This window comes from Nuphar pumila, chromosome 11 (assembly GCF_984573655.1).
Source record: "Nuphar pumila chromosome 11, dmNupPumi1.hap1.1, whole genome shotgun sequence".
Lineage (NCBI taxonomy): Eukaryota > Viridiplantae > Streptophyta > Magnoliopsida > Nymphaeales > Nymphaeaceae > Nuphar > Nuphar pumila.
Window position 1 is genome coordinate 14,612,851 of NC_143259.1, and position 19,529 is coordinate 14,632,379.

Consider the following 19,529-nt stretch of genomic DNA (forward strand, 5'->3'; position numbering starts at 1 on the left):
TGCATATAATGATGCAATGATCTCAATATTTATACATATAACTTGAATCCTATGTGAATTTATTGAACTACGTAGGAGTTCCCTATGTTAAAGTTTAGTTGATTCATAATATATTATGTGTGTGTTCTCATATGTATAGAACTCATGTTTGATTTCGCATACTTTGAGGTCCTATTTGAGGAATGCAATGTTCCTTATGGCAATGATATGATGTGTGGTGTAATATGCTTTTGTATGATGTGATTGAAATGTCATGTGATAAGAAATGTTGAAAGCATGCGATAAATGTTCATGGTTCATGAAACCTTATTGGAGGAATGTGTGATCTTGTGTTTTGTTTTACCATATGAAGTTATACGATGCATATTGCTGGTATACATGTTTGTGCCCATATTGGTGGCTACTGACCCCAAGAGCAGTCAATTATTCGGAGCTGATGCATGTATCACTGAGTATGGTATCTGTTGATGACCTGATCTCCAAAGAATTATCTGCGAGGGTGTGTATGATCAAGATCAGGTGACTTGGCTAGAGTGGTAGATCTCTGTGAGGATGTACATTGTCCAAGAGCGGGTAGCCGCAAAGATGAAAAACTCCTGTGAGGAAGGGTATGGTCCAATACCAGGTATACCATCTAGGGCGGTAATTCCTTGTGAGGTTGTACATTTCCCAGACCAGGTGATCCGGCGTTGATCTTGTTAATTATAATGATGGCTATCGATCCTGAGAGCGGTCATTTGTATTGATGTATGTATCACAATAATTTTTATTGAATATGGCATTTGTTGAGGACCGGGTTCCCAAAGGATTCTCTATGAGGGTATGTATGATCAAGATCTGGTAATCGGCTAGAGCGGTAGAATCTCTATGAGGAAGTAAATTGTCCAAGAGCGGGTAGCCTCAAAGATGGTGAAATCCTGTGAGGAAGTGTATTGTCCAAGACCAAGTATACCATCTAGGGCGGTAATTCCTTATGAGGTAATACATTTCCTAGACCAGGAGATCCGACGTGGAACTTGTAAATTTTGATTACCATAAAAAGTTATAGTGAGCTGTGATGATCTTCTGAGATTGATTGAAATAGTCAGTTATGAATCTATAGATTTGGCTTTCTGTTTTAGCATGATTATATGTTGAACCCAGATGTGGGAATCAGATCTTTATTGATTTTATATCATGTTTTGGACCTTCTATGGAAAGGTGGGTTTTTCTGAGAAAGTATGACGCCTTAAGCGAGTAATAACAGGTGGCAGTTGGCCGCGTAAGGCCATGAGAGATGGGCATAAATTAAGGTTGTTCAGGACAAAGAGTTTGTTAGAAATAGTGAGAGCGACAAAATAATGATTAAATATAGAGACCCCGTTCAAAAAACGAAAACAAGCTAGAGCAATGTCTCATTGTGTCTCTTCATCTGTGTCGAATCAAGTAGAAGATAGTATTCTTATAGTCTTCTGCTAAACCCTTTTTATGGCTCTGTATAAACTCTTGCGAAGACAAAAGTTTAATCGCATACGTTTTGTTCAATCGAGTTTTGAATTGCTTACCTGCTTTGAACTGCTTACCTGTTTAACTGTTGATCTGCTTTAAACTGCTTAGCATGCTGAATTAAATGCTCTTAATTCAGTTTTCTGTAGTTTCTCTTGTGTACCTACTAGTTTTTTGCGAAACTAACTCATTCTATGGGTACAGGTGATGATTAGGTACACCACGAACGATGGCGCAATACAAGATGGCTTCAAGATTCTTTTTTTCTTGACGTTTTTGGGTTTTGTCACTGATTTTCCTTTGGATATCCAAAATTTGTACTATTTGGGAACTTCTTTAAATGAAAGTAGCTTTTCCAAGTGTTTTGCAAGTATCATGTGTAGTGAGTTTTGGTTCTTTTAGCTAACGTGCCCAAAGTTGTCAGCTTGCCTTTCTAAATTCAACAAAAGAATTATCTTCCGCTGATTACATAAATAAACTCTGAAAGGAAAGAGATTTTTTTTTGTCTCTTGCCTGTTTTCTTAAACGTTTGCAAGTTTGAAATTTTGGGGCGTTACAATATATATATATATATATATATATGAGTGTGTGTGTGTGTACGCATGTATGCATATGTATTTGAATCAATACTAATATCATGATACATGATATTATCAATATCAAAATGTATATGAATCACGCTACTAATATCGTGATACATGATATCATCAATGTCACAAAAATGTTCAATATTATATTACCAAATGCTAAAATGTATCTACAATATCATGAAATAGACCAATGTTTTCAATGTATCAGATATTACTCTTTATGGGGAAGTTCCAAAGAAAAACTAGAAATTTTGAAAGATTTCTAGCAATTCCAGGATCTGGTTTCAGATATGCATTTGATGCCAAATACCAGATGGAAGCCTCATGGGCATGTTCATTCCTTCTGATCTATTAACTGTCTCTAGCTATCAACATGTTTAAAGGAGATGTTCATTTATATGCTAAGTCAACCTGGCCTAACAAGGATTTGACTGGGCTTGGATCCTCTAGTCTGGGACAATTAGCTGACTAGTGGGACTCGGGATCATTATTTGGGATGTCCACTGATCACCTTTTATTTATTTCTTTTCTATTTTCATGAAAACTCTTATCTCTTATCTTCATTCTCTTTGAGGTGATTCTAATAAATTTTCCTTTTTTTCAACAAAAAGTGTTCAACCTTCAAGTTCTTTCCTAGTGTATATTTATACCAAAGATTCTTAGTTTGCACATTTTCACCTTTCCATTAGTATATAAGCTTCAGCTTCTCAAGCTTAGGGGGAAGCCTGATCATGTTGTTGTCTAAATCCATGGTGCATTCTTCACTGATCCAAGTTAAGTTTGAAGGTGCCTTCATATTCTTTAAAAAGTTCAATTAATTAATGTCATTTTTCCTTTGCAATTTATTCCTTTATAAAGCACTTCCACTTACTATAATAGCCCTGCCATTTTGAGTGTCCAAACCTGAGCAATACATGTTGCGACTGGGATTTGCAAATAAAAGCCATACATTAAGACATAATTCGCCTTTTCATAATGAAAATTTTTCCTTTTTATGCCGCAACAGAAAATGTTTTCCCAAGAAAAAGTGTGCTAATAGCAGAAGACTACCATGCTTCTATGTGGCAACTCAATTCAATCTAATGTGAAGGAATACCATAAATGAAGCATATGAAAAAGGCTTCTTACGTACAGCATTCCGATAATTCTGGTACAACTCTTCCATCAAAGCAGCAACATTTGGAGACAGCTTTCCACATTCCAGTTCCTTTCTAATCCTTAGGAGAAGCTCTGTGGCTCAATTAAAAGAAGATTAATCAAGTTCTGCACAAATTTATGAGAGCAAAAATTGATTGAGGAACTTCGGTAACAACCTGAAGATTCCATATCAGTTGCACAGTAGTTATTAATAGAATATATAGATTTGACAATCAGACCAAGAGTTAACGGCTTTAGTGAATATGCACATGAGCTAGACAACGGCCATAATAGGCCAAGTTCTATTGCATGAAGAAAATTTCTAATTGATTCTTTTCTTTTTCAATAGAAGTTTTTTTTTATGAAATTTCTTGCCAGTATCTTTGAATTTGGCATAAGCCAGGATTCACAAAATCCACCTAGAAACTTTGTACACTGACAAAATTGCAAAAACTCGCATAGTTTTACAAAGATTGATTTCTGTACTTTAAGAAGGAGAATTTCACAATATGTTACCACTTACCAGTAAAAACCAAAGACAAGAAAAAGAAAAATCAAGCACCATGAGAATTTCCTTGCTCCACTTTTTCTTGCATTCAAGGGTGTGGTATATATAAAATTGATGAACATCAGATGCCCATCCAAAGTTATGCAACACAGGTACTTCTGCACCCCCAAAGCACCTGTGTCGACACAGTGAGACACAGAACCCTGCATAGCTGTGTGCGGTCAACCCACACCCAACGATTTCAATCCAATTTTAGACTTGGTCAACTCTGTCCAAGTCCAAAATTGTCTAAGTTTAAGAAAAGTTAAAAACTCGAAAGGAATTATATTGTATAATTATAAATGCATTCTATGGAATACAAATGTGTGTGTATATATATACACATGCAACCCACACCCAAGTTTTTTGATATTGCTGCATCGCACCCACAGCCGCACCTAATGTGACATAGATCTGAAGACATCATAATTTTCAAACAAAAAAACCTTGAGGAACTAAAAAAATTTAAAGAATGAATAGAGTTTGCAATGAACACTTATTCCCACTGTAAGCTTTATGTGGAAACTTTCTCCTTATGCATGTCAGCTTGAAAACACCCATCAGCAGGATCTATTACACATCTACTACAAGCATATGCTTCATTTCTGCTTCACAATTTAATCGCGATGTATGATGACAAAAAAACTCTTGGTGAATCCCTAGTGCCCTACTTTAGAAAGTGACAGTTCAACTCAAAATATGCATATCCACTTTGTACCACTCTGGTTTACATTATCTATCATCTATGATTGAAATAATTATCTGACAAACAATTTAAATTGCACCTTTGTTTGAAGAAAACAATGCTTTTCAACTTGGAAACTTAAACATGGTGATTATGACCCTTAAAATCCACATAAAGTTTGTCTCACACCATGTTTCTTAAAGACTATCTAAAGGACTCCAAGATGGACTGACAGTTGATGCCAAAGCACATATTGTTCGTTCTTAGAAGGTCAGAAAGGATGAGAACTCCATCATGCATGGTTTTTAAGGTCATGAGCATTAGGCACGTTAGCATTGCACTCACAATAAAATAAAGATTTCCACTTTGTGCACATGAGTGTTTATTGCAAATAAAAAATTGAAATCATCTGCTTATTGGCCATCAAGTTTACAACAACAACAACAACAACTACGCCTTCATCCCAAAACAATTGGGGTCGATGATATGAGCATTGACCATCAAGTTTCTTCAAACTTTTTTTCTTATAACATGTCTAGACTAAAAAAGAATGTCCCAATGGTGTTCCCTATATGGGGTATTGCAATGGTGAGGTCCTCGTCTGGATATGATATTTCTTTGCAAGTTACAAAAGATATAGAAGAGATCATACCAAGACCTTGCTTAGAATACCTGCATGTATAACTCTAGAGACAACTAAGGTAATAATGGTGGTGATACTGTGCGTGCATCTGCATCTATGAAATGAATGATGAATAGAATAAGGTCCCAGAGAATGAAAAGTGGAGGGCCACAGACTTCTATTTTCCACATGCCAAGAGCTACGAGAGATCAGAGTAACATTCCATGATCCAAATTACTCACTTCGAACTCCCAGAATTTTTTTCATTTTTCACAATTACTGGCTTCACGAAGAAAATAATTCATCACTGAAAGATGCAATTCAACCAAGCCTGTCTAATATGCAAAAGGCATAAGAAAACGCCTGGATGAAGGCAAGTTATAAACAAACGCCTTTGTCACACTACCAACGGTACCTTCAAGCTATGTCACATGGCTACACCATTTTTATGAAGATTCCAATATGACTAGAACATAAGGGGGATGCAGAACGATAGTACTCAAAATCGAGTATCTCAACCAGACCGAGATTACAATATCACTCTCTATAGAGAAACGAACTTGAATACACTCAGCCATCTCACTCTTATCCAATCCAGAACTCCCCGGAGCCAAAGTTAAAAATAAACCAACCATAAGGACCAACCAAGCTTCCGCCAAAAAGGCCACTGATGACGGAACCCATGAGGATAATTCAATCCCAAACTCACACCAGACGTGATAACAAAAACCCAAAAGACCAGTAAAAGGAAGACAGAGAGGTTGTTTTATATACCCTTCTGATTGAATTATGCTAGAAACTCGTACAATCAGCAAATTAGTGCTTAAATTCTCCATGATAGATCTTGCTCTACAATCCTGCATCTTCATACACGAAGTAGCATTATCAATCGATAGTTTTTGTTGTACGATCTTGATCTTTCTGTCTCCATACTCGAATTATCGTTATTAACTTTATCATTCTTAATGATCATAGCACAATCCAAGAACTACGTAACATCTTAATTTCAATAGCCTTTCGAAACAAACAAGAAAACATTCAAACTATTGTAAAGCAAGAAAGCAATCAGTTGTCCAAAAACTCGGCGTGATTGTTATTACTGTCACCCATTCCCTACGTTCTTGAACGCACCGTCGTCGCATCAAGAAAACAATGAACATAAGGGAAACAGGAAAAGCAAAATATCCCCGCAATGCTGGCAACTCCGCCCTGAAACTCGATTATATCACAAGAAAAAAAAAACATCATCAAGATTCCCAACCTTTCTCGCTCTGAGCATCAAGAAACATCCGCGAGCGCCTGGAGGACTCCGCCATCTCGCTGCAAGATCCCGCCTCCGGAGCCTCATCCCCGCCTTGCTTCAATAAGCTCTTCACAGGAACACGGTCGACGGACTCCTTGTCCTCCACAATCTCCGCCATCCCGGCGACCTTCAAGGCGCAGACGATAGGCAGGACGCTCTGCCGAATCGACAGAGATCTGCGGGTGGAGACGGGCCGCCCCGACAGAAGGAAGACGGTGGGGGAGCAGAAGCCGGAGACGGGCCTAAACGCGGGAGCGGCGACAGCAGCAGATAGGATCAACATAGTAAGCGCCCGCCAACTCTTCTGTAGCGCTCCAGGAGGCCGATCGGGAGCTCTGAGGACAAGAAATCGAGCTCGGGAAACCTAAACTTAATCCCAGGAATGCCTTGCTTCAAGAGCGTAGATGGAACGGAAAGGGAATCTTCAGAAGAAGAGCTCGTTCTGTAAAGGAAAGTATCGGGAGAAAGGAAACGCAGAAGATTGGGGTTTGGTTCAAAGAGCGTCTTCTCTTTGGTGAGGGGAGTGAGGGTCTGTCTCTCTGGGTGACGCGAGAGAAAGAGAGGGAGGTAATCGGATCTTTCAGGAGAGGAGGTGATGGATTTCGCGTTCTTGATGATTCCTTCCATCCTCTCTTCTCGGATCAGTGTCCGACGTGGCAGAGATGAAGCTCACACGTGGCGATGAGTTACCGGATGAGTGGTGGGAACCAAAAAGTGGGGTTTTTTTTAACAAATATCGGGCTTTTTCCAATAAATATATGAAAATATAAATAACGTTAAAATAATACAAAAAACACTTTTAAGTTTTATCGTGATAAATTACGTGGTGTTTTAAATTAGGTGATATTGTCGGATTTCAGGAACAAAAAAGACGGACCCCACCTGAATCCCACCCAAACCGGACTGGACCCACTCTGGCAGGAACCATACGACCCCTTCAAGGTCTGACCAACAACCAAAAATCACGTTTTTTTATTCAGATATTAACATGTTTTTACAATATAAATATATAAATAAATACATGTGTGTGTGTGTGCCCGCTTGAAATTAATATCTCTATATTATTAATTCTCGTTGAGTCAATATTTGATTGATACTTTTCAAAAAAACAAAAGAATTTTACTGAAAAAAGACCTGATATCCAGATTTTTAATATCTTTGATCATCAGAAGGGGTGATCCACGTCGTGGAGACCTGGTCTGCAGAGATCCAGTGGAACCAAGATATGATAAGGATCTTTCGGCAGCCAGCTCCATATTTAGGCAATACAGTTCGGTTCTAAGTCAAACTCCAGACCCGCTTTCGTCCTTAGCTTACGTGCAGGGTACCATTCTTAGAATGATGTATGATTATTCCAACGACTTTAAAATAATGAGATCGATCAAATTCCAATTCGTCGACCACAATGATATCCTTGAAATAATTTTGAGGGTGACAAGGAAGACGAATAAGCCATTGATGGAGACATGGATATTATCTTCTTCCTTGGTTGGTTCAATCTAAAGTTCGAACCTTTTTTTTTAGCCATAGTCACAAATTTCGGCGATATTTTTATTTTATCGTGAAAAATGTGAAATATTGACAAACCGAAATATTCACGTTTTAAATGCATCTTTTCCAAACTACCGGTAGATTTCAATTTCTCGCAAATTTTTCCCTTATTTTTATCAACATAATAAATTCTGAAGCAACATCTAGGATTGGCGCACTTTTATCGAAATAACTACTTACTTTATTCTAGCATTAAAAGTATTTACTGTTTTGGGAAACCCTGACACGCTTTTTTGCACTTCCCAAGAGAAATGAAATTTTATTATAGTAAAAAGTGGTAGGAGAAGGAAGGCCTTTTATAGCCAAAGACACCCTCCCCAAAGCCCTCTCACCATCGATACGGGGAGGGTGTTGTGTGTTCTCCCAATAACACAAATTTGGGCTGTTGTGGTGTGTACGGAATAATATTTTGGGACACATATAATTTATATGTCAATATTGCTCACCTTGATTTTATAATAAAATAATATATATAAAAAAAAAAAGTAGATATGCACTGAACGAAAATGTCCTTTTGCTCCTCGTATATAGATTTGCATGTTCAGTCTTTGTTTTTAACTTGTGCTACAACACATGAGGTCGCCTTCTCGTTCCTGCCTTGTATTAGATAGAAAACTTTTTCGGATTCGTTCCTACATCGTGAAGATAATTATAAATCGAACGACTGGTTCGATCATTGGTGGGTGTCAAAGGATGATTTGTCGGCCATCTCTTTTTACAGTCTTCTCTTCTTCATTTTTGTTAGGCAGTATGAAAAAAAACAATGACGCACAAACATTTCAACAAGTATCATTAAAGCATTGTGAGTATCTTTCTATGTCATCATGCTATTGTTGAAAAACGTATGTCGTCATGAGTGTCATTAAGGCGTTGTTTTGTTATTGCAGGTAGATTTTATCATTTTGATGATTGAAAACTTGAAGATATTTGTAAGGCGGTGAGAATTCCTGACAAGAATGTTTGGTTACAGTTGCGAGCAAGGGCGGCTACTCCATCCGGTATCGTCCATTCACTCAGTATATGCAATGTAACCAAATCGTGGTTGTAGTAACATGTATATCGATTTGTGAGATATTGTTTTGTTTGTTAATATCAATTTGTAATATATTATGCTAAATTGTCGTATATCGATTTGTAAGATATTATGTGTTTTTAATGTCGATTTATGAGATATTGTTTGTTTGTTGATATCGATTTGTAATATATTATGTTAAATTGTCGTATATCGATTTGTAAGATATTATGTGTTTTCTAGTGTCGATTTGCGAGATATTGTTTTGATCGTTAATATCGATTTGTAATATATTATGTTGAATTGTCGTATATCGATTTGTAAGATATTATATATTTTCTAGTATCGATTTGTGAGATATTACTTTGTTTTCTAATATCGATTTGTAATATATTATGCTGAATTGTTGTATATCAATTTGTAAGATATTGTTTTGTTTGTTAATATCGATTTGTAATATATTATGTTGAATTGGCGTATATCAATTTATAAGATATTATGTTGAATTGTCATATACCGATTTGTAATATATTATGTTGAATTGTCGTATATCGATTTGTAAGATATTATATGTTTTTTAGTGTCAATTTGTGAGTTATGGTTTTCTTTGTTAATATCGATTTGTAAGCTATTGTGTTGAATCTTTGATATTGTGATTTATTCAATCGTTTCTTTGACTTGCTTAACTAATCGGTAGTTGTTGTTATATGCATCCTGAATAAATCGTAATAAACGTATGCGCTGGCTAATGCAAATTGATATTTTGCCCACGACAGTGTTGAGCATATCAACTAGTTGCAGTGAAGATGATGTATCTCAATCATTGGGAAGTCATAGAGCAACGCACATCCGTACTATCGACGCACATAAAGAATTGAATATGTGCACTAATGATGCACATGATAAGCAGGGTGCAGGCATTGGATTCACTCTTGACTTGAATATTTCAGCAGCCGAAATGCAATTCGATAATGAGGTAGACGATCATGACAGTGCACTTGACAAAGGTGCAGGCACCTCAAGTCTACATGATAGTACACTTGACTTTGTTCCCGTAGAGGGAATGCAGTTTAATAATGAGGAAGCTACATACAAATTGTACAATGATTATGCCTTAAAACTTGGCTTCAGTGTTAGAAGGTATTCTTGGGCGAAAAATGCATAGGGTGTCGTGGTGAGAAAGGCATGTGTTTGTTATAAGCAAGGTTGGAAGAAGTCAAGTGAAAATCCAACAAGGAACAAGTCAGATTCAAGATGCGATTGTCCAGCGAGAATGGTGTTAAGAAGACCTCTCAATGGAAAATATGAGGTTTGTACTTTAATCAATAATCATAACCATGAATTAGTTGCTTCATTTATGACTCCTATGTTAAGGTCACATCATAAAGTAACTGAAGTGCATGCTGCAATTACTGAAATAGCTGATAACGCCGACATTGCACCAAGGAAGACATACAATTTGTGCACGCACGTAGATGGTGGTCACGAAAATATACCATTCACACCTATGGATCTAAGAAACCACTTGAGAAGAAAGAGGTCAGAAAACATGAAGAATGGAGGAATATGTTCTTTGGTTGATTACCTATAGAAGCATTAAAGCAATGGCCCCGGTTTCTTTAGTGCAATGCAACTGGATGAAGATGGGTATGATGTGAATATGTTTTGAGCAGATTCAAAGTCAAGAGTAGATTGTGAATGTTTCAATGATGTGCTTGTTTTTTATACGACAGTGAAGATTAATACGGAATAGTGGTCATTTGTGCAGTTTGTCAGAGTGAATCATCACTTACAGAGTTGCATATTAGGCATAGCTTTTTTGTATGACCAGACCAAGGAAACCTTTGAGTGGTTATTCATAGTATTTACACAGAAAATGAATAGAAAGCACTGTAGAGCTATACTTACAGATGGTGATCATGCAATTGCGATTGCAGTGTCTCATGTATGACCATATGCACATCATCGCCTATGTTTGTGGCATATCTTTCAAAATGTAGCAAGGAACATAGGACGCATTTTTAATCAGAAGACATGGTTTAATAAAAAGTTTAGACAATGTGTACTTAAGAGCATAGACGAGGTCACCTTTATGTCTGATTGGGAACAAATGATTTAGATGTACGACCTTGAAGACTGTGTGTGGTTACAAGATTTATATGCCGACAAAGAGAAATCGGCATTGGCATATGAAATACAATACTTTTGTGCAGGTATGATAAACACACAAAGAGCTGAATCTATGCATGCTACACTGAAAAAAAACCTTGCATTCATGTTTAACAATGTTTCGCTTTATGGAAGAGTATAAACTATTTATAGTCGGTGTTAGACAGAATGAGCTTGAACAAGATGTGAAATGCTTCAATACTCACTGTGTAACTTTGGGCATGAAAATATTGACCAGACCTGCAGATCTATATACACTATCTATATTTGAATGAACTAAGAAAGAGGTTATACAGGTCATGAATTGCAACATAGAAGGATGTATGGAATATAGGAATATGCACAAATACCATATTGTGTGAGAGGGCGAAGAGCATCCAAAAAGGTAAGAAGCACGTGTTACGTACAATGTTCACAACATAACAGTTGAATGTATGGGCAAAATATTTGAATTCAAATGTATTTTATGTCATTATGCATTAAAGGCACTTAATCAAGAGAAGATACAAGAAATATCTGAGTCATATATAATGCAAAGATGGATAATACAAGCAAAGATTGAACTACTGTATACAAATAATGTCAGTCTATTATGTGTTTATGAGAAGTGTCACATGGCTTCCCGTTACCAACAACTATGTAGGCCACTTATGCATGTTACAGATTTGGCATAAAAAAGTGAAGAAGCCTATGTATATATGAGAAAATTGTCAAGGGAATTACTTAAAAAAGTGTAGTTAATTCACCATGAGTCCATTGCAGCTCATGAAGACTAATCTAAGAAAACGGTATCGAACAACGCATGTGAAAATCACGCTTCCTCTGACCCTTATGAGAAGTTGCACCGAAGCGTAAACATCATTATCGACAAGTCAGGAGTAAACATTGTAGATTATGATTGAAATATTTACCTAGCGAAGGGTATAAAAAAGAAACTTGCCTCTGATCGCAGTCGTCGGAGGACAAAAGGTGCACTGAAATTAGTTGGTAAGAAAATGTCTAAGAAACAATCAAGCCCTTCGCATGAACATGTATGTAATACAGTATATTGCTTCCCATGTAAATTGTATTATGTGCAACTTATCAATGTCTAACTTGTGTAATTTCTAACATGCAGCAATACCCTACAGACGTGAACAACAACGTTGGAACCTGCAATCCTCCCGACCTGTTTAAGTGAAACGAAGGCATGAGTTTGACAGATCTTTTGGTATGTAACAATTTTGGGTGGATGTTTGTATTTCTTGTTGAACTTAATATAGTGTCTGATATTGTTCAGTTTCATGACAGACTCAGTTCAATTTAAAAGTGAACAATGCAACATAGGAATCGCGTGTGGATTCTTCAGCTATAAAATACTTGTAGCATCTAACTTTCATATCTTACAAATTGTTGTAATGTTTAGCATTCTATAATTCTTTGTTGTAATTCTATAATTCTTTGTTATAAATCGATAATTTTATAAGTCTTACTATAAAGTTAGTTGTTATGCCTCTTTGCATTATCCAATTTCCACATTGTCGGATTTGTTAAGAGTTTAAGAAAACAAGAGGTGAATATGCTGACACACTGGATGAACTTATTAAGAAAGAGTTTTTGGTTGAAGTCATTTTCGTGAATCGTGAGCCACAAAAATAGAATTGTTAATATTTTTTTTATCACCATTCATGAAAATGGCTTCATCCAAAAAGTTAAGGAACATAGTAACGATGTGTGAATTTTGTTTAATAATGTAGCATTCACATGTATAAATCATTGTAATATGTATCATTCACAAGTATAAATCATTGTCTTATCTAGCATACAGAGCAACAATTTTGATACCGTAGATAAATTGTTGTTGCTCATTGCTTATATAATTCTGATTGTGTGTTCAAATAGTTGCTCATTTAGCGATTTCTATGTAAATCGTTTCAAAGCGTCGAACCTGTAATTAAATAGTTGTCACATGAATCACTATCGTCAACAAGTATAAATCGCTATTGCATCAAACATATAAATCGTTACTGCTTTACACATATAAATCGTTGCTTCAAACGTATAACCCATTGTAGAAATCACACCCTTCATAAGTACATATCGTTGTAACATTTGGGATTCAACAGTAAAGATTGTTGTACGATTTACCAATGTTGAGTATAAATCTTGGTAACTTTATAAATCATAAATCGCTACTGCATTAAATGTATAAATCATTGTTGCTTTAAATGTATAAATCATATATATTGGATTGGTGGATGATTGGCGATGGGTGAGGTGGGAGAAAGAGAAACTTTGGGCATGGGATGAGGGGTGGGAGGCACAACATCGACAAGAAGGGATGGTGGTCGTTGGAGGTTGAGGAGTTGGGAGGCACAAAAGGTGCCCTTGCTTCTCAGAGTCACCACAGGCGACTTGTGCGGTGACGTTGCGGTTGTCCTCTCCATTTCAGACATCATTATCGCTGGAGAGAGAGAGAGAGGGCGGTTGGGGAGTGATAAGAGAAAATGTGTCTAAAAAAGCCTGTGTGATATAACTGTTACAGACAAAAAATAAAATATTTTGGCTTTTCTCCCCTGCCAGTTCAAAATTTTAAATCAACGTCTGTATCGATTTATAATATATTTTGCCATATGTACATCAATTTGTAAGATTTTATGTGTTTTGTAGAGTTGATTTGTAAGTTATTATGCTAAATATAAAACCTGTAAATTTTTGATAATTATCAAAATAAGTAAATGCTATAATTCTTTGAAATAAATACGGTAAAGTAATACAGAGTCAATCCAAATGGATCTTGTATCCAAATTGGATCAAATGGATCCAGTATCTGGATTCGGATACGACGAATGGATTCGGATCCTGGACGAATCTAAAACCCAATTAGAATCCATTTGGATCTTAAGGGATCCAAACAGGGGTCAAACCACAATCAAGATCCAGAAACATAGTTAAAAAGTTTAGAAGATCAAAAATACAATTTTCATCCAACTCGTATTTGAAATTCGTCGAAATTCAATTCGTTTATAAAAGAATTAAACAAGGCCAATATCACAACTAGAGGTGATGTATTGTAATGGCAAGAGGTCTTGCCCAGTTATGAGGCAACCCGAGTTAAAATCTCAATAGACAAACAAACAGATTTTAGAAAGAGAAAATGTCTTTTTATCAAAAACGTTAGACGTCAGAAGAAAATAAGTAGATTAAAGTTGCAAAGGTATGCAATGAAATGTACTATGACGCAATGGTGAGGCCCATTGCCTCTTGGGGAGGAGAACTTTGGTTCCAATCCCCCTGTGCGCCAAATGGTTTTGCCAAAAAACGTCATTTTGGCCAAACATGTCAAAAACGTTAATAGAGGTTAAGTAAAATTTCGTTGCAAAGATATGTAACAAATTTCAGTATGGTGCATTGGTGGGGCTTGTTACCCATTAGGGAAGAGGTCCTTGGTTCAAATCCTTTGGTGTGTCCAAGAAATTAAATCTTACCAAAACGGTTATGAAACTTTTTTGGAATTTTCGTGGAAGTTTAAAATAAGCAATTAAGGAAGCACTTAAGAGGCTATGACGACTTTCCATAGAAAGAGGCTTGAATGGTTGGGCGACCTCGGAAGACCAACTGTTCAGCATAAAAGGAAAGGCCTCCCTTCCTTATTTTTGAGGTGGAAGGGAGTTACAAGACGGGAGTAAAGAGGGTAGCCGTTTTTGAGGTTGTAGTAAAGGCAACAAAAAAAAGAAAGAAAAGAAAAAAAACATTTAAAAGTGGCCATCCTTTTTGGGGAGGGCCAGAATGAAGATACATTTTTTTGAGAAGATTCTACAAAGATTGAGGTGCCTTGATGGCTCCTCTCCTTTCCTCTCCCAACTCTCTTTCTCTCTCAACCAGTCGTAGGACAACCCGTTCCTTCCACCATGGATTCCGTCAAGAAACGTGTGCAGGGCTAGGGGACATCCGTGGAGTAGAAGGACGTCTCATCCTCAGATCCGCGTCTACACAAGGTAAGGGCATTATGTTCCTATGTGTATGCCTAGTGACGTGTAGTACTCATATTAAAACCTACAGTTCGCATATATGTAGGGAAATACACATATTTTGGTTTGGGTGTTAGCCATGACAGATCCAAGATCGAAACGATATTAGGTAGGCGAATGGCGTGGAACCTATGAGGGGATGCTGGAAAACGCCTTGCTCCGTGCATTAATCCACTCTACACGGTGGGATCGGTAGTATTAGCCTTGTATTGAACACCCATAAAGAAAAAAAAATAATAATAATAAATAAAATTATATATATATATATATATATGAGTATCTTGAATTATTATTCATGAAATTATCGTTTGGTTATTTAATTTTCTTGTTCAATACACCTTTCATACTTTGTAGATTGAATGGTCTTAATCAAGTCTGAAATTATGTATACGTGATTGCTATTTCACATCATGGTAAAATAAAGATATATCATTCATATTGGGTAATTCAATTGGATTTGATGCTTTTGAATGTGGAATGCACTCATATTTATAGTTAAAATATTTCATACATTGACGGTATGAAAGGGTGTCAAAACAGTCCATTTTGAAAGATCAAAACGTTTGAAAAATGAAAAGACACGCCTTTTAAAAGTTAAAAAAAATGGCAAAATTAGTCGACTAAAACAGTAGTTAGTTGACTGATAATATCATCAGTAGACTGAAAAACCTTTGAATCGACTGCTGCTAATTTTTTCTGAAAACCGACATTCTGTCCAGTTGACTAATAAAACCTTCAGTCGACTGCTGCTAAATTTTTCAGAAAATAGACATTTTGTCCGGTCGACTGATAAAACCTTCAGCCGACTGATGCTAAATTTTCCAGAAAATAGACATTCTGTCTGATCGACTGAAAAACCTTCAGTCGACTGATGCTAAATTTTACAGAAAACAGACATTCTGCCCGGTCGACTGATAAAACCTTCAATCGACTGCTGCTAAATTTTCTAGAAAACAGACATTCTGTCTGGTCGACTGATAAAACTTTTACTCGACTGATGTTAAATTTTATAGAAAACAGACATTCTGTCCGGTCGATTGATAAAACCTTCAGTCGACTGTTGCTGAATTTTCCAGAAAATAGACATTCTGTCTAGTCGACTGATGAAACCTTCGATCGACTAATTTAAAAAAAAATAATATTTTTGCTTAGAAAATTTGAAGCAAAAAGGTTAATCGACTGGTGAGTCTATTGGTCGACTAATAAACATGAAAAATCAAGTAAAGAGTTTTCTAAAATGATTTTCATGAAGGACTCTTTTAGAAAAGTTTTTCTAAAGACTTTTTAGGTGAAATGCAATTGAAATATGCACTCTAAGTAAGGCTCTTACAAGAATCTAAGTCATTTAATGAACTTTACATTTGCACACTAGTCTTCAGAGATTCTTCATTGAATTCTTCAATTCTTGTCATTTTTCTTCATTGCCTTAGCTGAAACGCGGTTGATTCACTCGTTCATCATCAAAACCTTGTATTTGAAGTATCGTGTACGACTTTATTGTCGTAACAGTCAACATTAGCAGCAAGATGGGTGTGGTGGCTGCACCCAGGTGTAATATTAATGGGTGTTGCTATCACCGTATACACATACACACTTTCATAACAGTTGTATATCGCCCTATTCGTTCCCTGAAAATGAATGTTTCTCTCATCTATAAGTTTGTCGATTTCACATGATGCTTTAAATGATATTTATGGGACATTCGTGGCCATGCACATACTCACCTTAGGTCTTAAAACTCACTAAAGTAAAAAGACCTTGGTAATGGCACACCTCACTACAAGGAACATGTTTAAAATAGCATAATGAGAGTACTTTCTACTTAGAGAGAAAATGTATATAATCGGGAGTGAACGAGATGAAAATGATGTAGTCATACTTCCTATGGTTTGTATGTGGTTTGTTGATAAATACATACGCTGACTATAATTGCTTAATCAATGAGAAGCTACAGTGGCGTGGTGGTAAGATATTAAAATTATGCTTACAATACTCTTGTAGTGCTCTAAGAGCATTTATGATATGCATGGATTTCATGATGATTGTGTTTAAATAATTATCTTCATGTCTAGCATCGGTTATAGGTGCTTGTTTTGAAAAATAAAGGACATTTTCATGCCATGATCATGTGAAAGTTTAAAACTGAGCTTATAGCTTCGCAGAATACTGATAGTGCCATACAAGCACTTCTGAAATGTTAAAGTTGGATAATGCCAAGTTGCGGCATAACCAGTGGGGTGCGATATGTATACCCTAGCACCAAAAACTAAACTAATACATGGTGACATAAATGAAAATTTTAGACTCTGGGTATACCTGAAAGATGGTATACATTACCAGTTTCTATTTGGGATTCTAGGTATACCTGAAAGATGGTGTATGCTACTAGATTTCCCCCAAACTTCTGGGTACACCTGAAAGGCGGTGTATGTTACTAGACCCAAACAAACAAGAATGAAAATTTATACACATATAAAATAAATATATGGGATTCTGGGTATACCTGAAAGACGGTATATGTTACTGGTTTCTCAGGATTCTGGGTATACCTGATAACAATATATGTTACAGGTTTCTCAGGGCTCTGGGTACAACTGAAAGATGGTGTATGTTACTGGACCCATGGTCTACCTTGGAGAGGGTAAGTGGTACAAGCTTCATGAACATTCTTATTTTTGTGAGAGCTAGGCGTCTCACCCAGTGCTCAGTCCATTTTCAAGTGATAAGCTTAAGAAAACCATTTTCATGGAACAATATGAAGGCAATAGTATTAAAGGGAGAGAAGATAAAGTATATAGGTTGAAAAAATCCCTATACAGACTCAAGCAATCACCACGTCAATGATACTTAAAGTTTAATAAGGCAATTACATCATTGAGATTTGTGACTAATAAATTTGACGAGTGTGTTTATGTTTGAAAAAGTGAGAACAAATTTGCTATCCTATCACTACATGTGGATGGTATTCTTTTTACTGAAAATGACAATGATATGATTGTCAAAATCAAGTTATAGTTAAATTCTTAATTTGAGATAAAAAACATGAGAGAAACATTCTTTATTCTTAGAATTAAAATCACTCGAGATAGAAATTCTAAACTTTTAAGCTTTACTCAAGAAAGATATATAAATCATATACTCAAGAAATTTAGAATGAATGATTGTAAATATAGTAGAATGATTATACTAAAATGTGTCAAATTGAGCAAGAATGATAGTCCTCGAGATGGACAAGAAAGACTCAATGTCCCTTATGCATGAGCTGTTGGAAGCTTGATATATGTTATGCTATGCACAAGGCCTGATATCAGCTTTGTTGTTGATCGCGTTAGTTGTTATCAAAGTAATCATGGTTGGCCTCACTAACAAGCAGTGAAAAGAATATTTTGATATTTAAAAGAGTATATAAACTTGAAATTGTATTTTCAAGATGATGCTTTAGAACTGACTGGATATTTTGATGTTGACTTTGCAGGCTAGAGATGATAGTAAATCTACTTCTTAATATATTCTTTTCTTCAGAGGATGAGCAATTTCCTGGTTATGTAAGAAACAAGGTTGTGTAGCTTAGCATACTCAAGAAGCAAAATACATTGCAAGCAATGTTGCTGTCACATTTGCAGTTTAGATAAGTTGCTTCATTAATAATGTAATCAAGAATACAACAAACAGCCAATTAAAATTTATTGTGATAACCAAGCTATTATCTCTCTTATTAAGAGAGGAGCGACCAATTCTAAAAGTAAACATATAATGTTAAAATATTATTATAATCATGACATGATTAAAGAAAAATAAAATCAAAATCAGTTAGCTACCTACATCGGATATGATTGTTGATCACTTAATAAAGGGCATATTGAAAGAAATGTTCTTAAAACATGTATCTTGTATGGGATTAAGATATGTCTGATAAGACATATGGATAAATGAGTAACAAAAAAAAATCATTACAAAGATCTTGATACAAGTGAAATACTCCAATAGTGAGAGGCAGAATTTTACATCGTGATTATATTCACATGATCAAGTAGGAGAGGTTGGTCATACGTAACCGTGGTTAGCCATGTTTACACATAGGCTCATGTGTTGAGGAGAGAGGCGGGCCTACACTCTCTTCAACACATGAGCTGCCCAATAATGAGCTTATCCAAATGAGACACATTCAAATGTGTTTTATTTGGATAGACATGAAGTCAATCAGTAATCGTTTTCTCTCGTTATTTTGCTAAGTAACAACACGAGATGAGTTAGAGCTGCAACTCTCTTTTATTAAAAAAGAGGTTGTCACTCAAGTATAACTTCTAAAAGTCAAAAGTGACATATCTCTTGAATAAGGCTTGTTATACATTTTTTACCTCACTGCTCTTTTTTCGGTCACACAATGGGTTCGTCAATTTCTTCATGATTCTCATCGG

The 19,529-nt window shown here is 36.0% G+C and overlaps 1 protein-coding gene across 4 annotated transcripts in view; it reads right to left on the minus strand.

Annotated features, from left to right (window-relative positions):
- ATS1 (phospholipid/glycerol acyltransferase family protein) overlaps positions 1 to 6,966 on the minus strand; it is a 30,911-nt gene extending 23,945 nt beyond the window's left edge. For all 4 annotated transcript variants that reach the window (XM_089981532.1, XM_089981533.1, XM_089981531.1 and 1 more), the window contains exons 1-2: positions 6,328 to 6,966; positions 3,208 to 3,305 (exon numbers count right to left, since the gene is read on the minus strand). In XM_089981532.1, coding sequence (XP_089837658.1) covers positions 3,208 to 3,305; positions 6,328 to 6,652 — 423 coding nt within the window. In that variant the 5' untranslated portion in view covers positions 6,653 to 6,966. The remainder of the gene's footprint in view (positions 1 to 3,207; positions 3,306 to 6,327) is intronic.
- Positions 6,967 to 19,529: the final 12,563 nt, after the last annotated feature.